This window comes from Tachysurus fulvidraco, chromosome 10 (genome assembly GCF_022655615.1).
Source record: "Tachysurus fulvidraco isolate hzauxx_2018 chromosome 10, HZAU_PFXX_2.0, whole genome shotgun sequence".
NCBI lineage: Eukaryota > Metazoa > Chordata > Actinopteri > Siluriformes > Bagridae > Tachysurus > Tachysurus fulvidraco.
The window spans coordinates 2,110,758-2,133,208 of NC_062527.1; the positions used below are offsets into that span (position 1 = coordinate 2,110,758).

Below are 22,451 nucleotides of genomic sequence, written 5' to 3' on the forward strand. Positions count from 1 at the left end.
AGACGACAGTGACGATGATGATAACGATGAAGAAGAGGACAATGAAGATGATGAAGAAAGTGGTGGTGAAAAAGAACACGAGGAGGAGACCACCGATGCAAAAACACAAGAAGGTGTTAATGGGAGAGATGCTCATGAGATCACAGCTGTAGAGGGAAGCGAGGAGAGCTGTGATGTTCAGATGCAGTCTGATGTAAACATGAAACCTACAATACAACCATCAGACACACCGATTGAGGAGAATGACCGCACCAAGGAGCACTTTAGTTTGACGGAGGCAGAAAACAACGATCGAGTAGAGACAAAGATAGAGGACATGGAGAGACAAAACACAATGCTTTCAGTGATCCCAGCCGATTCCATGGAGAAGGCAGTTCCACACACAGTAGCTATAGAAGCCGGCTCTCTTTTATCAGGCATTAGGGTTGAGTCAACATTCTGTGAGGAAGAGGAAAATGATTACAGTAATGATTACACACGTGAAACAGGAGCATTTCAAACACCTCTACAAATCGCAGGATCTACACCAAAATCTGAGAAGAGTTCTGAAGGCGACGGCGATGAGAACTGGGATGAGGAGGAAGACAACGAAAATTTTAGTAACGGTGGTTCGTCGCAGTTTGCCGAAAATACGCCGGTAGTCAAACCAAATATCACATCCGTACAGAGTGAGTCTGGTGACACGGTATCTAATCAACCTCATGTAACAGGCGATGGAAAACATATTGCTAATGACACGAAGGCTGATAATACTCTTTCGCACGCACTCCCTCAGTTGTCCGCAAGGCAGGACAAAGCAGATGATGACCGCATTCAAGAAAATGTAAACGATACAACAAAGCCATCGAAATCAGTCTCGAACCTTCCGAGACATAAAGAAGAACCCGAAGACTCAGATGACACCTGGGGATCTGGCTCAGATCATGAAAATGAAGTGTCACCTTCCGCTGAACCGTCTGACATTAAGCCGGTCAAGCTTCCGTTTTACGAGAGTGAACATATAAGAGCCGAAGACTTTACAGTAATACCCGATGATGAAGACGATGAGAATTTGCCAGTGTCTATGATCGTCGGCAGTGCCGATTTTGAAGATAAAGAAAGTCATATCGGGTTATCCGCGGAACCTGCCGAATATGGCGAACTCGTATATTTCGAAGAAATCCCACAGACGGACATCGATGACGTCGATGTGACTTCTCGCTCTGATAAGGACGATAAAGATGAAGAACATGGAAATTCAAAGGTACAAGAGTAATACTATACGTACACCATACTAGTCCAAGCCATGGACCGTTGCAGGAAGAAAGAAGCCTTGGATAGTTTTAGATTGGGGATGATGGTGATTTAAGGCGGCAACTTAAGTCGTTTTGGTACGTCGAGGTGGTAATGATGTCGCTTTGTAGAAGCCAACATTCTGTTTTCCTATTTAAGCTTAGACAAAAATATATCAAGAGTAACTCCTACTAGGGCTTTCGAGCCACATGCACCAAATTTGGATATGTTGTAGAACCTGGTATGAAGTTTGTTGCTATTACTTTTATAAGCGATCCGAGTACCGGTACTTCCGGTACCGGGTCTCAAAGTGGACTTTTTCCCCATAGACTCCCATTATAAAGTTTGGAGGTTTATAACTCGGCAAGCTTTCGAACTCTCTACACCAAACTCGACCAGCTCCTTTAGGGTGAGACTCTGAACAAAGGTTTAAATTGGTGTACCGACTGGCCTTTCGGTTGTCCCGTAGCCCCGCCCTCAAAATATGGAAAATCAAAAAACTTTTTACAACATGGACATGTGACATATCAAAACACTCAGAACAACGAGGGGAACTTCCTCACGGGTATTCTGATGACGTCACACGATGTCACGTGAAAATAAAAAATTAGTACAACATGGACATGTGACATATCAGAACACTCAGCCCAATGTGGGGAACTTCCTCAAGAGTATTCGGATGACGTCACATGCTCGTATCCACTTGCCTCCAAATGTTTTGGCGCCCTAGCTTTCTGTCCACTCGCCTCCAAACGTAACACTGATCCTTATGTCCACCCGCCTCCAAAAAGCACCGGCCTTTGCGAACACTTGCTTTGTCAAAGCCGACATCAAAGTTAATTCCATTCTGGGTTCTTCAAACTCCACATCCAAACTATAATGTTGCTCATTACTTTTGACACATCTGTCTTTAGGAAAGAGAGGAAGAGTCACCATCAGAAGATGAATATGAGGAAGAAGACATGGATGAAGAATGCGATGAAGTAAAAAACGAAAGAGCGGAGGTTAAGCCTCCACCAAAGACAGAAATGTTCAAGAAGAGGGGTAAGGTTTAAAGTTTTAGAGAACCGTGTGAAGCTTGTGTTTTTTGGTATAATTTAAGAAGTTGTTAAAACCTTGCATTTCAGATTTCTTGTCAGAGTTAGGAATTGAAAAGGAAGATGCAGGAGAGGATTCACCTTGGGACTCAGAGGTTTAGCTGCTAATATAATACACAGTCCTACATGCAAAATCCATTCAAACTGCACTGTAACACATAGACACGTCTCTCACTCTTATTCTTCTCTCTCAGTCTGGGTCAGAGAGTCCAAGCAAAAAGGAGCAAAGTGAGCTGAACTCCCCAACCAAGTCACCTAAACCCATGTCCAGCATTCACGAGGAGAGCAACGACGGTATGGAAGCTATGTCACTTTTTCCCCTTAAACGCTTAGCGCAGGTAAACGGTTTTAAACAGGACAAGCTTGGCTTCAGTAAACCATCTTTGCAGACATTTCATGCCTTAAGAAACATTTAAAGCTGAGAATACATTTTGATTGTGGTTAACTGCTTCTGCTTTTATCATCTGATGCCATCCAAGCATTTCTGTACGGACTTTACGTTATTACATTTATAACTCGTAGTTATCTACTGTATGTGTAGGAATATTTTTCATTTAAGTAAAAATGATATCTTTTTTTTGATGAACACACTTGACTATTTTTCACACTATTTTTTTATTTTTATTTTTTATAAATCATCTGTAATCGATTCCTTTTTTTAGCTCTGCATTATATCCCATCTTTCTTAAGAGGATCGAAGAACAGTAGTGTATTCAGGAGCGTTGCTCAGCCTGGAGGTCAGAAGGCAGTGGGTACGCCTATTAATTTGCTGCACGATGTCCTGTTTTTCACCAGGACTTAAATATAGCCCATAACCCAATGTTTTTACCATTTCACGTTACGTTGCTGTCTATTGTCTGTCACAGGTCTCAGTCTTTCTGCATATCAGTTGTCTATGTTGAACACGGCGGTCTGTTCGGCTTACATCCTTCGCAGCTTGTTTCTAAACGATGCTATAACAGATACACCAGTGGCTTTTAGTCTCGTCACGAATCATAATGAAGTAATATAACACCACGTATGTAACAATTAGGAGCATGACATATTTTTGTAGTCTAAGAATGATATATCTGTGCTTTGAGGTGTACCGTTCACCTTAATTGTACAGTTTGTGAATTTCGCATCTATTCTCGGTGATCTGTTTACATCTGATCGCTCATAGTCTTTGAATTTCTTTCTTAATTGGGCCATCCTTAAAAATATTCTTGTTTCCTGTAACCCGACCGACCCTGTCAATTTAGGACAGATTCAAATTTTTTATTTTTTTTGCTCTAAGGTCCGACCGACTTGCCGGTTGTAAATTTGTGTTAAGACCGACCAATTTTTTTTTTTACTCTTCAAACAACTAATACAATAGTTTTATTATATTATAGTAAATTATATTATAGTAAGTAAGGGGCAGTCGTGGCCTTGGGGCAGTCGTGGCCTAATGGTTAGAGAGTCTGACTCGTAACCCGAAGGTTGTGGGTTCGAGTCTCGGGCCGACCACGACTGAGGTGCCCTTGAGCAAGGAACCGACCCCCCCAACTTCTCACCGGGCGCCGCAGCATAAATGGCTGCCCACTGCTCCGGGTGTGTGTTCACAGTGTGTGTGTGTTCACTGCTGTGTGTGTGTGTGTGTGTGTGTGTGTTCACTGCTGTGTGTGTGTGTGTGTGTGTGTTCACTGCTGTGTGTGTGCACTTTGGATGGGTTAAATGCAGAGAACAAATTCTGAGTATGGGTCACCTTACTTAGCCGTACGTCACGTCACTTCACTTCATTGTAAATATATAAATTGCCTTGGCCTACAAACAAGCGAAAGCTATTTTCTTTCTTTTAAATAAAAACCTGTGACGTCATCTATGTTTACACTATTGGTTAACGGATGCCTGTGCGCTTGCTTCGTCTCATTCTCTCGATGGCTGCGGCTGCAGTAAACAAAATGTTCGCGATCACCGTTCATAGTCGGGTTCGGGCGCCGTAATACATCTAAACAAATTATTAAAACAGCTCGACACCGCATTAACTTGGCATGAAGTTCTGGAAAATCTGTGCCCAGCATCAAAATAAGGTTTGCAATGATGCACCCGAAGGCACGGGTTGAAGACCGAGTCAGTGACGTCAGTGAGTCAGTGATTTAACAATACTGTCACAGCTTGAACACCTCAAAATATGCTGAAGAGCATCGTTATATATAGTATTTTGTCCAGTAGTTCTGTTAACATCAGCTTCCAGGATAGTTTGAGTGATTTGTTTACACCGATTAATTGACCGCTTACGTACATACGATCATGGAATCTATCAAGGTTTTGTCACAAAACTGGTTCTTCTAGCATGTCGATCTCCACAGGGAGATGCAGCAGGAGTTAAACCCGATACAGAGAGTTTGTAGTTAATGTAATCTCAGTTTCAGGACCCGTGGCTCATGCAGTCAGTCGCACTAACATTTACTACGACGTCATGCGGGCTGTAGATATTAACATCAATAAACTGACTGCATTTCCTTCAGTGTTTTGCCTGCATTTCAAAGCTCACATATGGACATTTCCATTATGCATGTGCATGCCAACAATGTAGCCGCTCTACCGACTTGTTCATTCTTTTTCGGTGTCACGTGTTCTTGTTAAACGTTTGATCGTTTTACTCCTAATGTGTAAAGATTTCAAATCTGTCTTCAAGCAGTCGTAAGGACTAGTCAGGAAGAGGAAGATGACACCGTTCAAGAGAAATCAGAAAAGCAGGTAAACTTTGAGTACGCCTTCATTGCCTGGATTTATTTTTTCTTTATTAAATTTCATAATTTTTTTTTTTTGTACTTGTATTGAATTTATGAATGATGCCACTTTTGTTTGCTCAGCCCAAACTGCTTCATAGGGAACCGGTAGCAATGCTGAATAAGCTACTGGAGTCCAAAGATGTTCGAAATAAGACAGGTAATAACCGTGGTGTATGTCTGTATGATCCTGGCTCTATTCTGGTATTTAAACATTCCAAACAATCTCAACACTACGTCTTTGCTCACAGATGTAATGGAGGAGCTTGGTTTAGGAGACGTTGATGATCTTGAAGGTAATTTTAAATCTGATCATTTTAAACATTCATGACATTTCTATTGTTATTTTAAAGGGTTAAACATTCGTTTGTGTATTTTCATCTCATCTAAAAGAAAATCCCCAAATCCGAGCAGGTCAGATGCTCTGTATTTTACTCTGCTCTGAGCTTTGTAGCGTTAGAATTATTTTTTGCAGTAAACGCTACAATGACTTAAATAACTAACGTATATTGTCTCAGATTAAAGATCTTATTCTCGACACAGATGCCTCAGACTGGGACTCAGCAAGTACCACCAGTAAATGCAGTAAAAACCTGCCAGTCTACAAACCCGAGGAAGAGTTACGGAGCGAAACCCTACCGCCTCTACCCGGTGTCCAGGGGCAGGAACGTCGTCCATCTTTTACAGAACCCCAGGGAGCTGCCAACGCAACAATGAAGGAAGGAATAGAACCTTCTCTTTTAGGAACTCGTCCACTGCCAAGACCACGCTCATTCAAATCTCATACCAGTACACAGCCCCAACCTCAAACACACGTTAATAAGGAGTCCGATAGACCAATAAGTGACGAAGGTAAGACAGAACTTTGCTTAATTAAACCTATAAATTCTTTCCTTGTGATTTGGGTATGTAAAGATGTTTGAATGATCAGTCAACCCTAAGGATAGTATTAATTTACATTGCAGACTCAGACCTGGACACAGACAACACCTCCAGTCCAACTAAGATGACAACACCACTGCCAAATATTATTGAGACTGAGAAAGGTATGTAGGTCATTAGAGCATATACTGATGCCAGATTGACATAAACTCCTCTACACAAATACTCACAATCGGATATTTAATATTCATCTTGAATAAAGTGATCTATCTATCTATCTATCTATCTATCTATCTATCTATCTATCTATCTATCTATCTATCTATCTATCTATCTATCTATCTATCTATCTGTCTGTCTGTCTGTCTGTCTGTCTGTCTCACTCTATCACTCTATCTGTCTGTCTGTCTCACTCTATCTATCTGTCTGTCTGTCTGTCTGTCTGTCTGTCTGTCTGTCTGTCTGTCTGTGTCACTCTATCGATCTATCTGTCTGTCTGTCTCACTATCTATCTATCTGTCTGTCTGTCTGTCTCACTCTATCTGTCTGTCTGTCTGTCTGTCTGTCTTACTCTATTTATCTATCTGTCTGTCTGTCTGTCTGTCTGTCTTACTCTATTTATCTATCTGTCTGTCTCACTCTCTCTATCTATCTATCTATCTATCTATCTATCTATCTATCTATCTATCTATCTATCTATCTATCTGTCTGTCTGTCTGTCTGTCTGTCTGTCTGTCTGTCTCACTCTATCTATCTATCTATCTATCTATCTATCTATCTATCTATCTATCTATCTATCTATCTATCTATCTATCTATGTCTGTCTGTCTGTCTGTCTCACTCTATCTATCTATCTATCTATCTATCTATCTATCTATCTATCTATCTATCTATCTATCTATCTATCTATCTATCTATCTATGTCTGTCTGTCTGTCTGTCTCACTCTATCTATCTATCTATCTATCTATCTATCTATCTATCTATCTATCTATCTATCTATCTATCTATCTATCTATCTATCTATCTATCTATCTATCTAGTGTCACTGGTGGAGGAAGATGGAGAGAGTGATTATAGCTCAGAGGCCAGTGAACACCCAGGAGAGGTGGGAGAGAATTATAGCATTAAAGTTTACTGCACACACATTTCATGCACCAGTCCCCATGTTTGGGTTGTTTTTATTTAAGTGTTTAAACGATATTGTTTTTGATAAGCAATCATTCGATCAGTGTTTTGTGGAGTTTGTGAAATGCTGCTCAAGTGAAAAATGTTGTGTATTTGGTTAAAGCACAGTTTTTCATATTGGTTTTTTTTTCCTTTCTTTTTTTAATGTTTATTGTATTTCTTTGTTCACTAACGCTGTCCAAGGAGAGAAAGACTTTAGAGGCACATGAGGTAGATCTAAGTAGTCCATGTCAGCTACACCCCTCTGAATCCCAGACCCATGTGGTAGAAGAGAAAGAAAAGGATGAAGAAAATCCATCATTCGATAAGAATACCTGGGAGCAACGCTACGAGAAAATCTGGGTGGAAATTGAGAAAAAGGAAACAAAATCCCAGTACAGAAATGTAACTGCTGAGCTTAAAGAAAGATTCGGAGAGATGGAGAAGGAGCAAAGAGAGAATTCCCAGGACAAAGAGAAAGAAGAAGCAAATGAAGATATAATAAAAGACTCAGACATTCTTCAGGGAGCATCTGAGGAAGACTCCAGTGAAGAAGAGGAAGAGCTGATGGTGCGACCCACTACAGGGGCTAAGAGAGTTAGACTGCTGACTATTACTGAGCAGAGGGAGTCTGGACAAGAGGAATCGTACTCTGAGGATCCTCCCAAAAATGATTTTTCCAAACACAAAAATATCCAGCAACATTCCTCAGAAACTCCAAATAAAACTGCTGAAGAATCAGAAAGCAGCTCTTACCAAAGGTCTGGCTGTAATGCAGAGTCTATTAGGAGTGAAAATAAACTGGCTTCCAAGTGTAATCTCAAGACTCCATTGACAACGAATCGAGAATCGTATCAGGAAGCGGAGATAAGTGCGCTGCAGTTATTCGGGAATGCAAATGTTCTTCCCTGTAGGTCAGATGCAGCCTCTTGCAACTCAGATGAATTGGTTGAGGAGGGCCTACAGAGGTCCAGAACTGAGGTAGGGAAACGGAGGAAGAAGGATATCACAGCTTTGTAGCAGTAATCTCCGTGTCATTTTTGTCTTTTCCATTTTCTTTCCTTCACTTATAGTGTAACTATGAGTAGGACCGATTTTGAATTACAGTGATACCTCGAGATACGAGCTGTGATTCGACCAAGTTTTTGCCGTGAGATACGAGCAAATTTTTGAGATACGAGCATCCGCCGCAGCCGAAACAAAGATCCCCAATAACCACGCGTGCTCTGTTTCCCCCGCCTCAGATTCCCGCGTCTCACTCGATCAAAGCCGCCTTTCCACTGCACATGACAAACGACGGCCGATAAAAAGGAAGTCATTCATTTCCTATGGAGAGTCGCAAAGGCGCCGCGTGAGGTGCCGACCGTCTGCGGATCCGTAATTTTCTGATCTGTTTTGAACGTTGGATCCGTTAAAAAATTAGAACTTGTGCGACTACATCACATCCGATATGCCGACCGGACGGGTTTTTATTAAAACGAAGGGCAGATGTTAGTGAGGAAAAAGTGACAAAAAGGGCAAAAACAAGCGAAGAGAAAAGCGATGAAGAAAATTTAAGCAAAATTAATGTAAAGAAAACAGAAATTCTAGCAATTAAGTTAAGTTAAGATAATTTCAGTTAAGTTCGTTAATTTTAGTGAAGTTTAGTTAAGTTCCATTTCAGTGTAAAGTAGCATTAAGAGTGTACAGTAGCGAGTAAGTGAACGAAAGTGAAAGCGTAATTCCTCCTAACTCCTCCGCCTGTTTACTCCTCCCTCAACCGACGTGCGCATCTCCTCTTTTATTACTGTATGTTTTTTACAATATTTGTCATTTATAAATACAGGTACTGTACATTAATGGGATTAATGGGATTTCAATTCATTTAAACGGGGAAAATTGCTTTGAAATACGAGCAATTTGATATACGAACAAGGTCACGGAACGAATTAAACTCGTATCTCGAGGTATCGCTGCAGTCCTATTTCTTTCAAATATTCTAGTTCCGGTTTGCTGTTGCAGCTTAACTGTTTCAGTGCTTTACAGGACACATACATGATGATCGATTATTACTAGTGATTATAACCTTAAAGACAATAAAACAATCTGCAAAAAGTTTGGTGTTTGTTGCCTTCTGCAAAACCCCGATCCAAGTGGTGAACATTAAGTATTTAATTGTGCAGCCCTATTTCCTTCCCAGCTTATTATTATTCAAATAACAGGGTCTGAGCTGCTCTTGTCTTATTCTCCATCTGGCTCAGGCTGCTCAGCCATTAAAAATTAACAGCTTGATTTCTGCTCGAGTCTCAGGTTATAAAATAGCACGTCGCACACCTTACATCTTTAGGGACTCTCCTTGCACTTCAGCTTTTGTTTGTCACTTATAATTTCCTTCAGCTACCTGAAGATCACATCTTATCTCTCTCATCAGTAGTGTATATCATGTCTGTGTGCATTTACACGCCAATGCATTTTTCCATTATAAGTGCTTCTTTTAAAAATTTTTAAAAGAAGACTTCTGTCTCGTCGAACGTTTAATCCGGTGTTCGTGTTTTTCTGCTCGTTTCAGTATTCGTTTTAATATTTTACATGTCAAACGTTTGTACAAAAAACTAATTAAATTCATGTAAACTAAGCAAACAGTTCATGCTCTTGTTTTCAGAGCGGTTTGGCGAAGGCTGGCGTCATGAGAGGAGAACCTACATCTAGAGCATTTTGGAACACTCTTGGTTGTGGTAAACAATCAGACGCTGACCAAGGAAAAGGCAAGAAAGCAGACGCCAACCGTGACAAGCCAAACCCTAAACAGGAAGGGACACGTGATAGCGGATCTCATCAGAAGGACGACACGTTAAAGAAAAAGGATCACGTTTCTCCGAAATGGCCGACAAGAAGCCCAAGGAGGTAAGATTTGCTAAGTTGGAAGGTGGGGTTGACATTTGGAAATGTTCATTTGTCTAAGAATTCCTTCTTCAATTCATTTAGTTTACCGTGTGGAAAAATGTACGTGTTAACGTCTCGTCTGTCAACACGTCTGGTAAACGCGGCGGTATTTTAAATTGGTATTAGAAACTATTTCTTTTTATTCCAATGACTTTTACTCCACTAGCAAATGTTCTGTCTTAACAAAAAGCATAGATGTCTATTAAATACGTAATCTAGAGACCACTAGAGATTATTTGCTTTGTCAAAAACACTCACTCAGTTATTTTAGCATCTTTGAATGAAGTCTAGTGGCGGGCAGCAAAATCTTTTCACCCTCATGATGAATATAATCCCCAACACTAACAGGAGGACAACACTACTTGATGATGAGGCCAAGGGAGCAATGGGTAGCCAGGGGAACCTGCTACATGTTCCTGCCCCAAAGCAGTCTAGAGAGTCCTGCCCTGTGAACCACCGTAACGGAGGCCCCCTGTCTGTGTTTGATGATAGTACATTAAGTGAGGTGTCAGAAGATGAAGGAAGGTACATATGCAGTATGGCATTCTTTTCATATGATTTGGACCTCTCTGACTCGCTCATTATGCACTCAAATATCAGATACTACAAAAATCTGTTTGTTTTGGATGCCATATACCTGTGTGTATACAGTATAGATACTGCATTGTACCATTTCTAGACTGTGCAACCAGCTGGATATCAGCATCATTTTTATCTTAATAGCACATGTAGCTAAAAACAATTTTTGCATTGTCTCGTGTTGATTTCGGGTAGGTCTCCATCTTCATCGCACAGGGCCGAGAAAAAGGTAGGGGAGCGTTTTAAATTTATAATCACTTTATAAACTTTGTTGTATTTTTCATCGCTCCTCAGTCGATAATGTGCAATGTGTGTGTGTATATATATATATATATATATATATATATATATATATATATATATATATATATATGTATGTATTTTAAACAGTAATGTTTATACGTGCAGATTGATGGAGAGTCGGAAATCGCAGATGACTTTGAAGACCTCACACAGTCTTCCGACACCGCTACGGAAGAGCTGGAATCTGCTCCATCAGGCTACTTCAATGCCGCTCTACTCATCAAGCAGCTGGACGCCAGCTCTATAGGTGAGTCGGGCGCATAAGCTTTCATACATCCCATTAAACGGTATATTTCGAAGACCGCCGATTTGAGCAATACGTTTATTCCCGCGGGTTTCGTGTGACATTGTTTTGTCGCACCTCCTGCAGGAAGGCATGCGTTACTGGTAGTTGATCCTTAATCCTTTTTTTCTACCTGTCTCTGTAGATTCAGTGAGCATGGTGAAGTTGCAAAACATGTTCCATGAGTATGAGCGCACTATCCAGAAGGAACGCAACAGATATAGAAGACTGGCTGATAAGGTTTGTCAGCTGGAGCAAGAGCGGAATGAGCTCAAGCTCCTGCTGGAGGATAGCAGAGAGAACAAGTCCATCCTGGAGCACCTCCGACTAGACCTGGAGACAGACCTCAACAACCTCAAGTGAGTTGAATTGGATTTTGACTGGTCTTTGACTGTGTAAGCATGTTGTTGTGGTCAATAGAAACATCGGTGATTTATTTCCACAAAAGTGTTTGAGCACAACTTTTTACTTTGCACTGTAGGTTTCTGCTGAAGCAGGAACAGGAAAAGCACCAGAGTGCTTCTATGCTGTATGATAAGTCTCGGGAACAGCTGTTTAGGAAAGAGGAGCAGCACCGGGTGGAGGCAGAGGAGAGAGAGAAAGTGGAGCTCAAAATGAGGAACCTGGAACTAGAGATTAGGGCTCTAACGAACAACATGAAGCAGGTAAACATCCACGACAGCGATAAAGTCAGATTGAGACCAATTTTGATGCTAAATTATATGCTTTTTTATTTTTAAATAATGAAATATGTTGCTTATTATCGGCTTACCAGTCAGTGTGAGCATTTAAACTAGTTTGTATATGTTTGTAATGCTAGTTTAGTTTTATAGATTAGTCTTATATTTTTATTAAGTTTAATTAACATAATTATTTTCGAATAATTAACATCCAGTGCGCTGTAATTTACTCCGTTTACTACATAATTTGTGGAGGATTCGGTGCACTAACAAGTATGTTTGTTATCCTGCATAGTTGGAGGAAGACAGAAATGAAACCCAGCGTCTTTTGGCCCATGAGAAAAGTTCCCGAGCCTTACAGGAGGATCTGCTGAGAAGTCACCTGCGCAAACAGCAGGACATCGAGGAGAACCTCAGGAACCAATCCAAGAGCAATGAGGTAATGGTCAGACTATAGAATTCTGACGGTAACGGGGTAAGTAGCACAGCTTGATACGTGACAAACACATTTATTATGGTCAGCTTACATTAACATGTCTTGTCCAGGCGGCATCCCAACTGACTGAAGCCAGTGGGCATGAGAGGGAGCTGCAGCAGCAGGTCTGCACTTTGCAGGAAGAGCTGAGCTCAGTGCGGGGTGAACTAGAGCACGTTCGGTCCCTCAGCCAGCAAGAGGAGAGCAGATTGGTTGATGAGAGAGATGCACTACGGGAGAAACTAGAGGACGCTCGCCGCGACCTAAAGCTAAGTGATGAGACTCTGGCTCAGACTGTCTTCCAGTATAATGGGCAGATGAGCACCCTGAAGTCAGAGTGCACACTGCTCAGCACCAAACTGGAGCATGAGAGGCAGGTGCGCCAACAACTGGAGGCTGAGACAGAGACAAGCAAAACACGGCTCCAGGTAGCATTGCAGGAGACTGAGAGGTGTCAGGTGCGTATGTTCGTGGTAGTTTTATATATGTTGCATCCATGATCAGCTCATTCGGTTTAGTTTTGTGCTGTATGCTAACCGCCTCTGCTCTTCTCAGGCGGCCCGTGCGGAGACCGAGCGCACCCTGCAGCGTGAGCGTGAACAACATCAGCGATCTGAAGAGAAGTGGGCATCAGAATCCAGCTCGCAGCGTGACACAATCCAGTCACTTTCTCAGAAGCTCAGTGAGGCCGAGACCCGTGCCAACAGCTTGGAGAATGAGTGGCACAGATCCACTATGGGTGTGGCTGAGAAGAGCGCTCTGTTGGAGACGGCAGCTCGCGGACAGGAACAGACCCGTGCACGGCTTCAGGAGCTAGAGGGGATGCTGCAGAGCGAGCGTGATCGGGTGAGCCGTGCGACCGCTAGACACGATGCCATGCAGGAGAGGCTGGCACAGGCGCAGAGCGAAGGTGCCTTGCTCAGGCAGCAGTTGGAGGAGGCACAGAACAGGGGCACAGCCAAGGAGCAGGCTGTTACAAACGCGCAGGAGTGCTTCACTCAAGCTCTCAACCAGCTACGTGCCAACGGTGAGGAGAGAGTGCAGCTGGTTGAGGAGAGGAGCAAAGAGCTGGCAACCAAAAATTCTGAGCTCAGAGAACAAAACTACAGACTAGAGCAGGAGAAAGCTGATAGAGAGGTGTGCACGGTTTATAATTGTTCAGATGAACTGGTTTCTTTAAAACATTTACAGACATTTAAATAACGAGTTGTGCTGCATTGCTGTCCCCTTAACAGAGTACTGTGAGGAAGCTTCAACAGGAACTGGCTGACTCTCTAAAGAAGCTGGCCATGTGTGAGGCATCTCTAGAGGTGAACGCTCGGTACCGCAGCGACCTGGAGGAAGAGAAAACACGCAATCAGAAAGACATAGACAGACTCAAGGGAAAGGTGTCCAAAGATGTCCCACTTTATAATAATGTCCTTCTGTGACGATTGATTCATGGTGGTTTAGAGATTGAAGTAAAGTGTCCAAGTTAACCAAGTGTCGTGAAGTGAGTCTTCCCTTTGTTTCAACTCCAGCTTCAGGAGAGCGAGGAGCAAAACCTTCAGGTGGAAAGGCGCATTAACATCCTGATGGGCACTTTGGAGGAGAAGGAGCGGGACCTCGTCAACACCGGACAGAAACTCCAGGAGGTGCTCGCTGCTACAACCAGCTCAGAACATATCACTAAACAGCTAGAGGAGGCAGTACAGAGGTACAGGATTTGTGAAATGCAATATCTGATGTTTCTTTATGTACAATATTGTAATAGTAGTAATTTTTTTTATGTAGGTCCATTTTTGTTGATCAGTGTAAATCACAACCTACCATTATAGTTTTTGACATGATTGATTGAAAAATCTCTGTCTCTAAAAGATAGCAAAATATTCTTATATATAATTAATATCCACTGTATGCTAATGAGTTTGTAGATTTTTTTTTTAATTAGAGAAAGTTTAGAGGGGCATAATGGCTTAGTGGTTAGCACGTTCGCCTCAAACCTCCGGGGTCGGGGTTCGATTCCTGCCTCCGCCTTGTGTGTGTGGAGTTTGCATGTTCTCCCCGTGCCTCGGGGGTTTCCTCCGGGTACGCCGGGTCCAAAGACATGCATGGTAGGTTGATTGGCATCTCTGGAAAATTGTCCGTAGTGTGTGAGTGTGTGAGTGAATGAGAGTGTGTGTGTGTGTGTGTGTGTGTGTGTGTGCCCTGCAATGGGTCGGCACTCCCTCCAGGGTGTATCCTGTCTTGATGCCTGAGGTCATTTTTGACATCTCTGTAGGTTGGAGATTGAGAATGCCAGACTGGAGGCAACAGTAAAACAACAGAGTAACCGCATCGAAACACTCCAGAAAGAAGTTCAGGAAGCTACTGCCGTAAGTACATAATATATACAGATTTAGATTATTATATAATTACTATTAAATTACTTTTTTTCATTTCTTCCATTGTGTTACATTTATGAGAGGAAATAAATAAATATTGAATAATTACAAGTATATGACCAAAAAGGGAAAAATGCACTCGATGCAGGATACAAATACCGACATAACCAGTCTATAAATTGTACAACATGGGGTCTTCACCCCTATTTCTGTGGACCTTACACATAGGGTTGCAAAGGGGCAAAAAGTTTCCGGTAAATTTCCGGAAACTTTCCACGGGAACTTAATCTGGGGAATTTTGGAAATATTCCAAATTGGAAACTTTACGTGAGTTTATGGAAATTTACGAGAATTTATGGGAGTTATTTGGAAATATAGGGAAATGTATCTAAACTATATCGTATACAAACATAAATAAACATTTAGTTTGGTCATAAGCAGACACGCATGCAAGGTAATACACATCTTAAACATGACGTCATGACCGATTTAATTGTAAGTAGAACTTTAATCGATTCTTTCATCGAGTGACAAAAGCATAATAAACATTATTATGCTTGTAATAAACATCATAAACATCATAAAATATGTAATTGTAATAAACATATTTCCCTATGATTGCTGTAAAATGAAAGCATCCCCCACACTTTGCCCTTCTTAAAAAAAGTCCCAACCAAAATTTAAAATGAAGCATTTTTTCTCAAGCTTATGGGGCCTCTGGTTTTGGCATTTTTCCTCTCAATCCTTTCAGGTCTCAATGGCTTCTTCCTGGACCTCATCAACATCCTCCATGTCCTATTCTAATATTCTATTAATATTCATGCTAATAAGCAACTAGTTAAATGACCCTAAAATAAAGTGTTACTGTGGATGTTATGGAAGAATGTAAGTACATGCAGGGGGTTTGGCCTCAATGGCCTTCCAGTAAGCAGTGTGCTGTGTGCAAGTGACCGATTAATGCAGGGTATAAATTTAACTTAAACTGCATTAAATCTTGTTGTTTTAAACACAATTATGCTGCAAGGTTTTTTTTAACTACATTTAAGTTCCTTGTTATAGGCAACCAATCTGCTCTCAGTTTATTCCCATAAATTCCCATTTATTTCCATGGAAAGTTTCCAGCATTGAAAATTCCCGGAATTTTGCGACCGTACTTACACACAACCTTTCACACTCCTCAGCACTGCTACAGTGATCCTCTGTAGAACATTAAACCCTGATTGTGTATTTCAATCATGTTGAAATCATGTTTTATCTCCAAGAAGTGTTTCATGGATGCTCTGAACTGATTGTATGAGTGTTCTTTTCACAGCTGACAGATTCTTCACCAGGAGGAGGGGTTGGTATTTCACTCTGATGCTAACTGCCCCTTTCTCTAAATTCTTGAACAATCAATTTACTAGTTGTCCATATACATCCCAAGGCAACGAACAAACCTTTAAGCTGTTGGTTTCCACCTCCGTCCAATAAAACGATGTCGAGTGGATATGCAGAATGCCAGAGAGTATTTTACATTACAGTCTGGTGAACGAGATGCTATTATTTTTCTCGTTTATCTATATATTACAAGCAATTTTAGCAAAAAATTCGACGTATAATTTCAAAAATGTTAAATAACAAATATCTGGATGACCGATTTCTAGGGTGAAGAATGTTCAAGTACCCATTTTCATAAGATACAAATACACCGCTCCAAAAATTAAGGGAACCTTGATTCAGCCCAATCAGGTTGCACGGATAGTTTCAAGAGCATGGAGGAGATATCGGGAGATGGACCGTTACACAAGGAGAGCTGGACAGGGCAGTAGAGGGTCAGCAACCATGCATCAAGACTATTATCTACTCCTTTGTGCAAGGAGGACCAGGAGGAGCACTGCCAGAGCCTTACATAATGACCTCTACCATGCTACTGGTGTGCAGGATTCTGACCAGACTGCCAGGGCCCAATATCCTTTAGTGGGACCTAGTGGATGGCCGCACATAGCCTTGAAGTACCCAATGTTCTAACCAGTGGTACCTTTAATACCGTCAGGTACCAGGATGAAATCCTCCGAGCCTTTATCAGAACTTATACTGGTGCAGTGGACCCTGGGTTTCTCCTTGTGCATGATGTAGGCAGTCTGTGGATGACTAAGGCATTGATACTATTAAATGGCCAGCACATGGCTCTATGGTGTTACCCCAGAGGTTTTCCCTTAATTTTTTGGAGTGGTCTATATCGTGTATAATGAAATGTATCTGTAGAGTTATACCATCAGTGCTGCTGAGTCTCTAGTGCATGTCAAGATGATTCCAGTCATGGGCCTTATTTGAATAATTAGTCGGGTTGTTTATGGACATTTTCTGCTCTTGGTGGTGTTTTTTTCTCTCTCTCGGTTCCATTCGGATGAGCCTGCTTTGACATGTAACCTCTGCTGCATCTATGGTTCTTGGGGATCCAAACTTATTTTTAGCGTAGGTTTGTCATAAAAATAGTTCTGCATGCAGTGTGTTGCTGTAAGGTCAAAGATTCCACAGAACTCTCCATCTAGCTGTGGAAGGGATTCACATCGCGTCACTTCTTTTACATTTTCACAGGTACGGAATCAACTGGAGAATCTAGTCACAAATCTGCAAAGCAGTAAGATGACCCTAGAGGATCAGCTCAGTCGAGAGGTGCCACTTTTTCTTCTATTCACCGTGATTAGTAGCGGCCAAGCGCAAGATGGGTTACAGTTACTGTATATATAAAAATCTGAGGACTTTGCAAGTCGTGTGCAAGATGTTGGTCTGTAAGTAAAAAGTACTGCGGATCTTACAGACAAGAGATATTGGTTCTCCTTTCAGGTGCAGAAGCAGAGTATGCTTTCCCACAATGCCCATGACTCTCAGGCCCTGTGGGAAGAGGAACTGAAGAATCGCTCACGGTTCGGTCTCCGACTGGCTGAACTGGAGAAAGAGAAAGGAGACCTCAGCAATCAGGTCACCGTAACAACCAGTCACACTTTTGTTCTGTAGTCGTATATCATACATTAGATGAAATTACCTGTAAGGGGAAAAAGAACATAGAACGGATTAAGGCTATGCGAACACGATCGCTGTGTGAGTAAAAATAATTTCATAGGAAATTTCCATAATCTTTGCTGGTTTTGCATCACTGCTCTCTGCGTGTATTCCAGATGGAACTGGAAAAGAAGAAAGCCAAAAAGATGGCAGAGCAGAAAAAGGCGGTGGATGAACGACTGGACCAAGAGATGAAGAGAAACACGGAACTTCAGAAAGAAATGTACAGGTGAAGCCTGCAGCCATTTAGTTTGGTGTAATATCCATTGAGGTTACAGATGAATTTCAAGTCAAAGCTCTTCAGAAACCTGAACTTAATGTCTAGATTTCTGGAGTTTTCTTTTTCTTTTCCTTTTTTTTAAATAATTGAAGTTTTGTAATGGGGGCACGGTGCCTTAGTGGTTAGCACGTTCGCCTCACACCTTCAGGGTCGGGGGTTCGATTCCCCTCTCCGCCTTGTGTGTGTGGAGTTTGCATGTTCTCCCCGTACCTCGGGGGTTTCCTCCGGGTACTCCGGTTTCCTCCCCCGGTCCAAAGACATGCATGGTAGGTTGATTGGCATCTCTGGAAAATTGTCCGTAGTGTGTGAGTGAATGAGAGTGTGTGTGCGCCCTGTGATGGGTTGGCACTCCGTCCAGGGTGTATCTTGCCTCGATGCCCGATGACGCCTGAGATATCCACAGGCTCCCCGTGACCCGAGGAAGTTCGGATAAGTGGTAGAAAATGAACGAATGAATGAAAAGTTTTGTTATTTATATTTACTCAGTAACCGAGATTCTAATCTATTTCATTAATCTTTAGTAACCCTTTTATCGTGGTCTGGGTTACGGTGCCATAGTGCACCATGCAGCCATGGTCACACACTACCGCACACACAGGGGCAAGTTACTGCAGTCAGTTCAACTACCAGATTGTAAATGTGCGTTTTCAGATTGCGTACTCTGGTGAAAACTGCTAAGAAGAAGCTGCGGGAGCAGGATGGAGGAGAGCTGGGTTCTCCTCTGGGCAGTCTGAGAGGAGAGATGTCCAACAGACAGAATGAAACAGAGTTTGCCATCAGCAGGATGAAGATAAAAGTAGGTCTCTATGTACAAAACTGTTTATGTTCAAATATTATTTATATCCTAAAAATATTGCATGTGGCCATATATGTGACCAATAACAGAAGTTTCTCCTTTTTCCGGATTATTTACTGATCTTTCTCATTCTACACTCATACCAGGTGTCTTTTTCTTTTCTTTTCTTTTTTTTAAATCACAACATCTTCCTTCCTCGGATCTATTCAGGTGGATGAGCTACAGGTGCAGTTGGAACGGGAGGCATCACGCTGCTCTAAGCTGGAAAACATGAACCGGGAGCTGAAGGAGCAGCTCAGCTCTCTGAAGGCCCTGGGTCGCAGTCACGAGCGTCTGGAGCGCAGTAAGCAACAACTGGAGGAGGAGGTGACGGGACTACGCAGGAGGGTGGAGGCTGGGGTCATGGACCAAAGCCAGGCTGAACAATTCCGTAGGGAGACGGAGGAGAGAGCCAGACAGGAGATCCGCCATAAACTAGATGAGATCAACCTCTTCTTGCAGGTATGGGCAAAGGAAATGGGTGAGATTATTATAACAAGGTGTTTAGAAAGGTGTTTTTTCAGATGTTACACCATAACATTTCTTGCATGATGATTATGTGAATTGTCGCAATCCCAAAGGCTGATGTATTTACACATAATCAGTCATTATTTACACCTAAAGATGTGTTCTGCATTGCTGTTCAGTTTAGTGGCATAGCAATGAACAATTTAGAATATTATAATTAATAACTGACTTTTGTCAAGTCAAGAGACATATTCTGTCATTTAGGGCATATTAGGTTTACTAGCTTATTGCTTTTTAACTCATTTGTCTAAAATTCCATTTATGAAGAGCTAACGTGTGTAAACATATTCCTCTTACAGGACAGCAGGTCTGGGCAAAAAGAAATACCTTAGACAAATAGTTCTCCTTCCTGACCCTTTATAGCGGGACGACCTATTTCTTGACAGCATGTAAGATACAGTAGCTGTTTAGAATTTTTGCTTCCAGAATTTAATTCAAACAAATTCGTTCTCCGCATTTAACCAATCCAAAGTGCACACACACAACAGTGAACACACACACCGGGGCAGTGGGCAGCCATTAATGCTGCGGTGCCCGGGGAGCATTGGGGGGGGTTCGGTGCCTTGCTCAAGGGCACCTCAGTCGTGGTATTGCCAGCCCGGGACTCGAACCCACAACCTTCGGGTTAGGAGTCAAACTCTCTAACCATTAGGCCACGACTTCCCCTACAGTGACGTTGTATTTGTTTGCAGACACAAGCAGCGTCTCAGGAAGCTCTAGAGCAGATGAAGGCTGCCAATGAGGCGAGTCAGAGATCTGATCTGGAGCAGCGCATTAGGGAGCTGGAGGCTGAACTGAGTCGCACACACACCACGCAGCAGGATTGCCTTCTGCAGAGAGATTCCAGCCGCACGGAGCTCGAGCGGTACAAACAACTGTACACTGATGAGCTGAGACTCCGGAAAAGCCTGGCTACTAAGCTAGAGAGGTGAGACACACAAACACCAGCACTAAATAGCTTTTACATTTATGTATTGTGTGTTTTTGATCAGTTATTGTTCTTGGCAGTCTTACATCTTACAATGCTGGGCAGTTCAAGTGCAGTTAAATGTATTGCTCCATTGTGATTATATACTCTGGTATCACTTATCTGCATTGTGACACTTCTTCCCTGTCATTGTTTTTCTTTTCAGGTCTAACGAGCGGCTAGCAGAGGCCAACGCAAAGCTACTGAGCGAGAGGCAGAACAGCAAGACTCTCCTCAGTAGCAGTGTAGTTAACGGAAGTCTAGGAGGACCGGCGCTGGACGCACATTCCTCTCTGGGCCGTCTGGGTTTGGGAGCGTCTCTGCTCAGCCCTCTGGGGGACCCACACACCAACCGTGTGGAGACCTACCTGGCAAAGGTAAGCTGGAGCAGACTTGAGTCAGAGTTCAGCAGTTGTGGGTTAACGTAAGGACTTAGCAAGTCTTTCCTTAGGTACCTAGGAAAGCTTTCCGCTCCTTCCTACACGGACAACTAAACACTCCCCCTTTTCCTCCCTGTGTCACTCCTTCATTTTCTCTGGTTTTCTGTAGATTGTACACACATAACCCTCTTCTGTTTCTTACTTCTTCAGCTTCTAGCTCAAAAGTCTGTCTCTCACCTCTCCTCTCTTCAGCCTGATTCATAAGCAGGTGTGTAGTCGGCTGTAACTCACCGCTGCTACAAGTACGGTATTGCTTTCAAACGAGCGATTCGCTAATCCGATCTTTAAAGGTGGGGTCTCCGTTGTTTGAAAGCCAATGTTGACATATAAAATCACCAAAACAAACACGCCCCTAACCCAAATGGGTCCCACCCCTGTATCGATAGCTCCGCCCACACGTACATACGTAACCCAGGCGACTAACGGAAAGAAAAGTGTCTTTATCATAGCTGAAGGGAAGAACAATACGATTGTAGATAAACAAACAAGCAAAAATGCCACACAAGCATAATGATGTAAAGGACAAAGGCATATATTAGTTCTGTGTAACAAAGCAAAACCAACGTTACTCACCTATCGAGAAGGAAAAAAGCGCCTCGGCGTCTTAAGTAAAGTCGGCCACATATTCACAGGTCGGAGTTTCCCGAGTCGATAACTCCTGAGCTAAACGCTGTTACTACACAAAACGCGGTTGTAGCTGCCTCTCTACATTACTACGATAGAAAAGAGGTGTTATTTGTGTAGTAACAGCGTTTAGCTCAGGAGTTATTGACTCGGGAAACTCCAACCTGTGAATATGTGGCCAACTTCCTGCTCCTTCAGTTCTCTCCAGCGCTGGAAAGCTGATCCTATATTAACACGTCCTACTTCTTGTCCTTATCGTAAGTCTTTCTTCTCTTTCTTTCTTTGTTTTTATCCTCCATGTCGATGTTAAAACCGCTTTCTGCTAACGTCACACACGCGCACCGAACACTCTCTCCGCCCATATCGACAAGCCCCGCCCCTTTCTGCTCATTGGCTACACGTCTGTTTTGTTACTGTTTAGTTTGTCGTCCCGACTCAGTTTTCCGAAGCATTTCTCAAACGACGGAGACCCCACCTTTAACTGTTCAGCTAGACAACATTGTTTTAAGTCTTTTCCACTTTTATATTGAGCATGGATCTGAACAATTGTACTGCATCATTTCCATTCCCCGCATTCATTTCATAGTAGTGTGCTCGAATCCTTATTTCAGGGTTTATACTCAATCCTGAATTAATGCCGAACACAGAATATACTTTGACCTCTTCATTGGTTTATAACGTAGTAGTAGTGTCGTCAACAGTTTGTTCTTACATGATCAAAGCTTATTACAGCAAGCGAACCTTTAGCCTGTGCTTGAACCCTGTATTGTGAGGTCTGCAAAATAAAAGCAGCAGATACAATAATAATCATGTTTTATCTTTTACCCACGTGTCCTATGTAGATGCAGTCTGAACTGGAGAAAAACATCACAAAGGAGCTGGACTATGGTGAGTAAAGGTCATAGTAAAGGTGTAAAATCTTTGTTGTAAACAAAATGACTGTAGAGCTTTTTTTTTTTT

At 42.2% G+C, this 22,451-nt stretch overlaps 1 protein-coding gene across 11 annotated transcripts in view; it reads left to right on the forward strand.

Annotated features, from left to right (window-relative positions):
* si:ch211-272n13.3 (ankyrin repeat domain-containing protein 26) overlaps window positions 1-22,451 on the forward strand; it is a 30,171-nt gene that overhangs the window by 7,193 nt on the left and 527 nt on the right. For 4 of the 11 annotated variants that reach the window (XM_047819796.1, XM_047819795.1, XM_047819800.1 and 1 more), the window contains 32 exons: window positions 2,187-2,316; window positions 2,400-2,464; window positions 2,564-2,663; window positions 3,032-3,121; window positions 5,029-5,090; window positions 5,207-5,282; window positions 5,374-5,418; window positions 5,666-5,974; window positions 6,088-6,168; window positions 7,047-7,111; window positions 7,375-8,151; window positions 9,812-10,053; window positions 10,441-10,617; window positions 10,867-10,900; window positions 11,080-11,221; window positions 11,403-11,616; window positions 11,739-11,922; window positions 12,233-12,376; window positions 12,484-12,870; window positions 12,968-13,549; window positions 13,648-13,800; window positions 13,933-14,108; window positions 14,673-14,766; window positions 16,088-16,114; window positions 17,353-17,430; window positions 17,602-17,736; window positions 17,934-18,046; window positions 18,749-18,893; window positions 19,104-19,394; window positions 20,153-20,388; window positions 20,594-20,804; window positions 22,334-22,379. In XM_047819796.1, the coding sequence (XP_047675752.1) occupies window positions 2,187-2,316; window positions 2,400-2,464; window positions 2,564-2,663; window positions 3,032-3,121; window positions 5,029-5,090; window positions 5,207-5,282; window positions 5,374-5,418; window positions 5,666-5,974; window positions 6,088-6,168; window positions 7,047-7,111; window positions 7,375-8,151; window positions 9,812-10,053; window positions 10,441-10,617; window positions 10,867-10,900; window positions 11,080-11,221; window positions 11,403-11,616; window positions 11,739-11,922; window positions 12,233-12,376; window positions 12,484-12,870; window positions 12,968-13,549; window positions 13,648-13,800; window positions 13,933-14,108; window positions 14,673-14,766; window positions 16,088-16,114; window positions 17,353-17,430; window positions 17,602-17,736; window positions 17,934-18,046; window positions 18,749-18,893; window positions 19,104-19,394; window positions 20,153-20,388; window positions 20,594-20,804; window positions 22,334-22,379 (5,611 nt within the window). Of the gene's footprint in view, window positions 1-2,186; window positions 2,317-2,399; window positions 2,465-2,563; window positions 2,664-3,031; window positions 3,122-5,028; window positions 5,091-5,206; window positions 5,283-5,373; window positions 5,419-5,665; window positions 5,975-6,087; window positions 6,169-7,046; window positions 7,112-7,374; window positions 8,152-9,811; window positions 10,054-10,440; window positions 10,618-10,866; window positions 10,901-11,079; window positions 11,222-11,402; window positions 11,617-11,738; window positions 11,923-12,232; window positions 12,377-12,483; window positions 12,871-12,967; window positions 13,550-13,647; window positions 13,801-13,932; window positions 14,109-14,672; window positions 14,767-16,087; window positions 16,115-17,352; window positions 17,431-17,601; window positions 17,737-17,933; window positions 18,047-18,748; window positions 18,894-19,103; window positions 19,395-20,152; window positions 20,389-20,593; window positions 20,805-21,017; window positions 21,076-22,333; window positions 22,380-22,451 lie in introns of those variants that run through there. The other 7 variants (XM_047819803.1, XM_047819798.1, XM_047819799.1 and 4 more) reach the window with 7 other exon arrangements.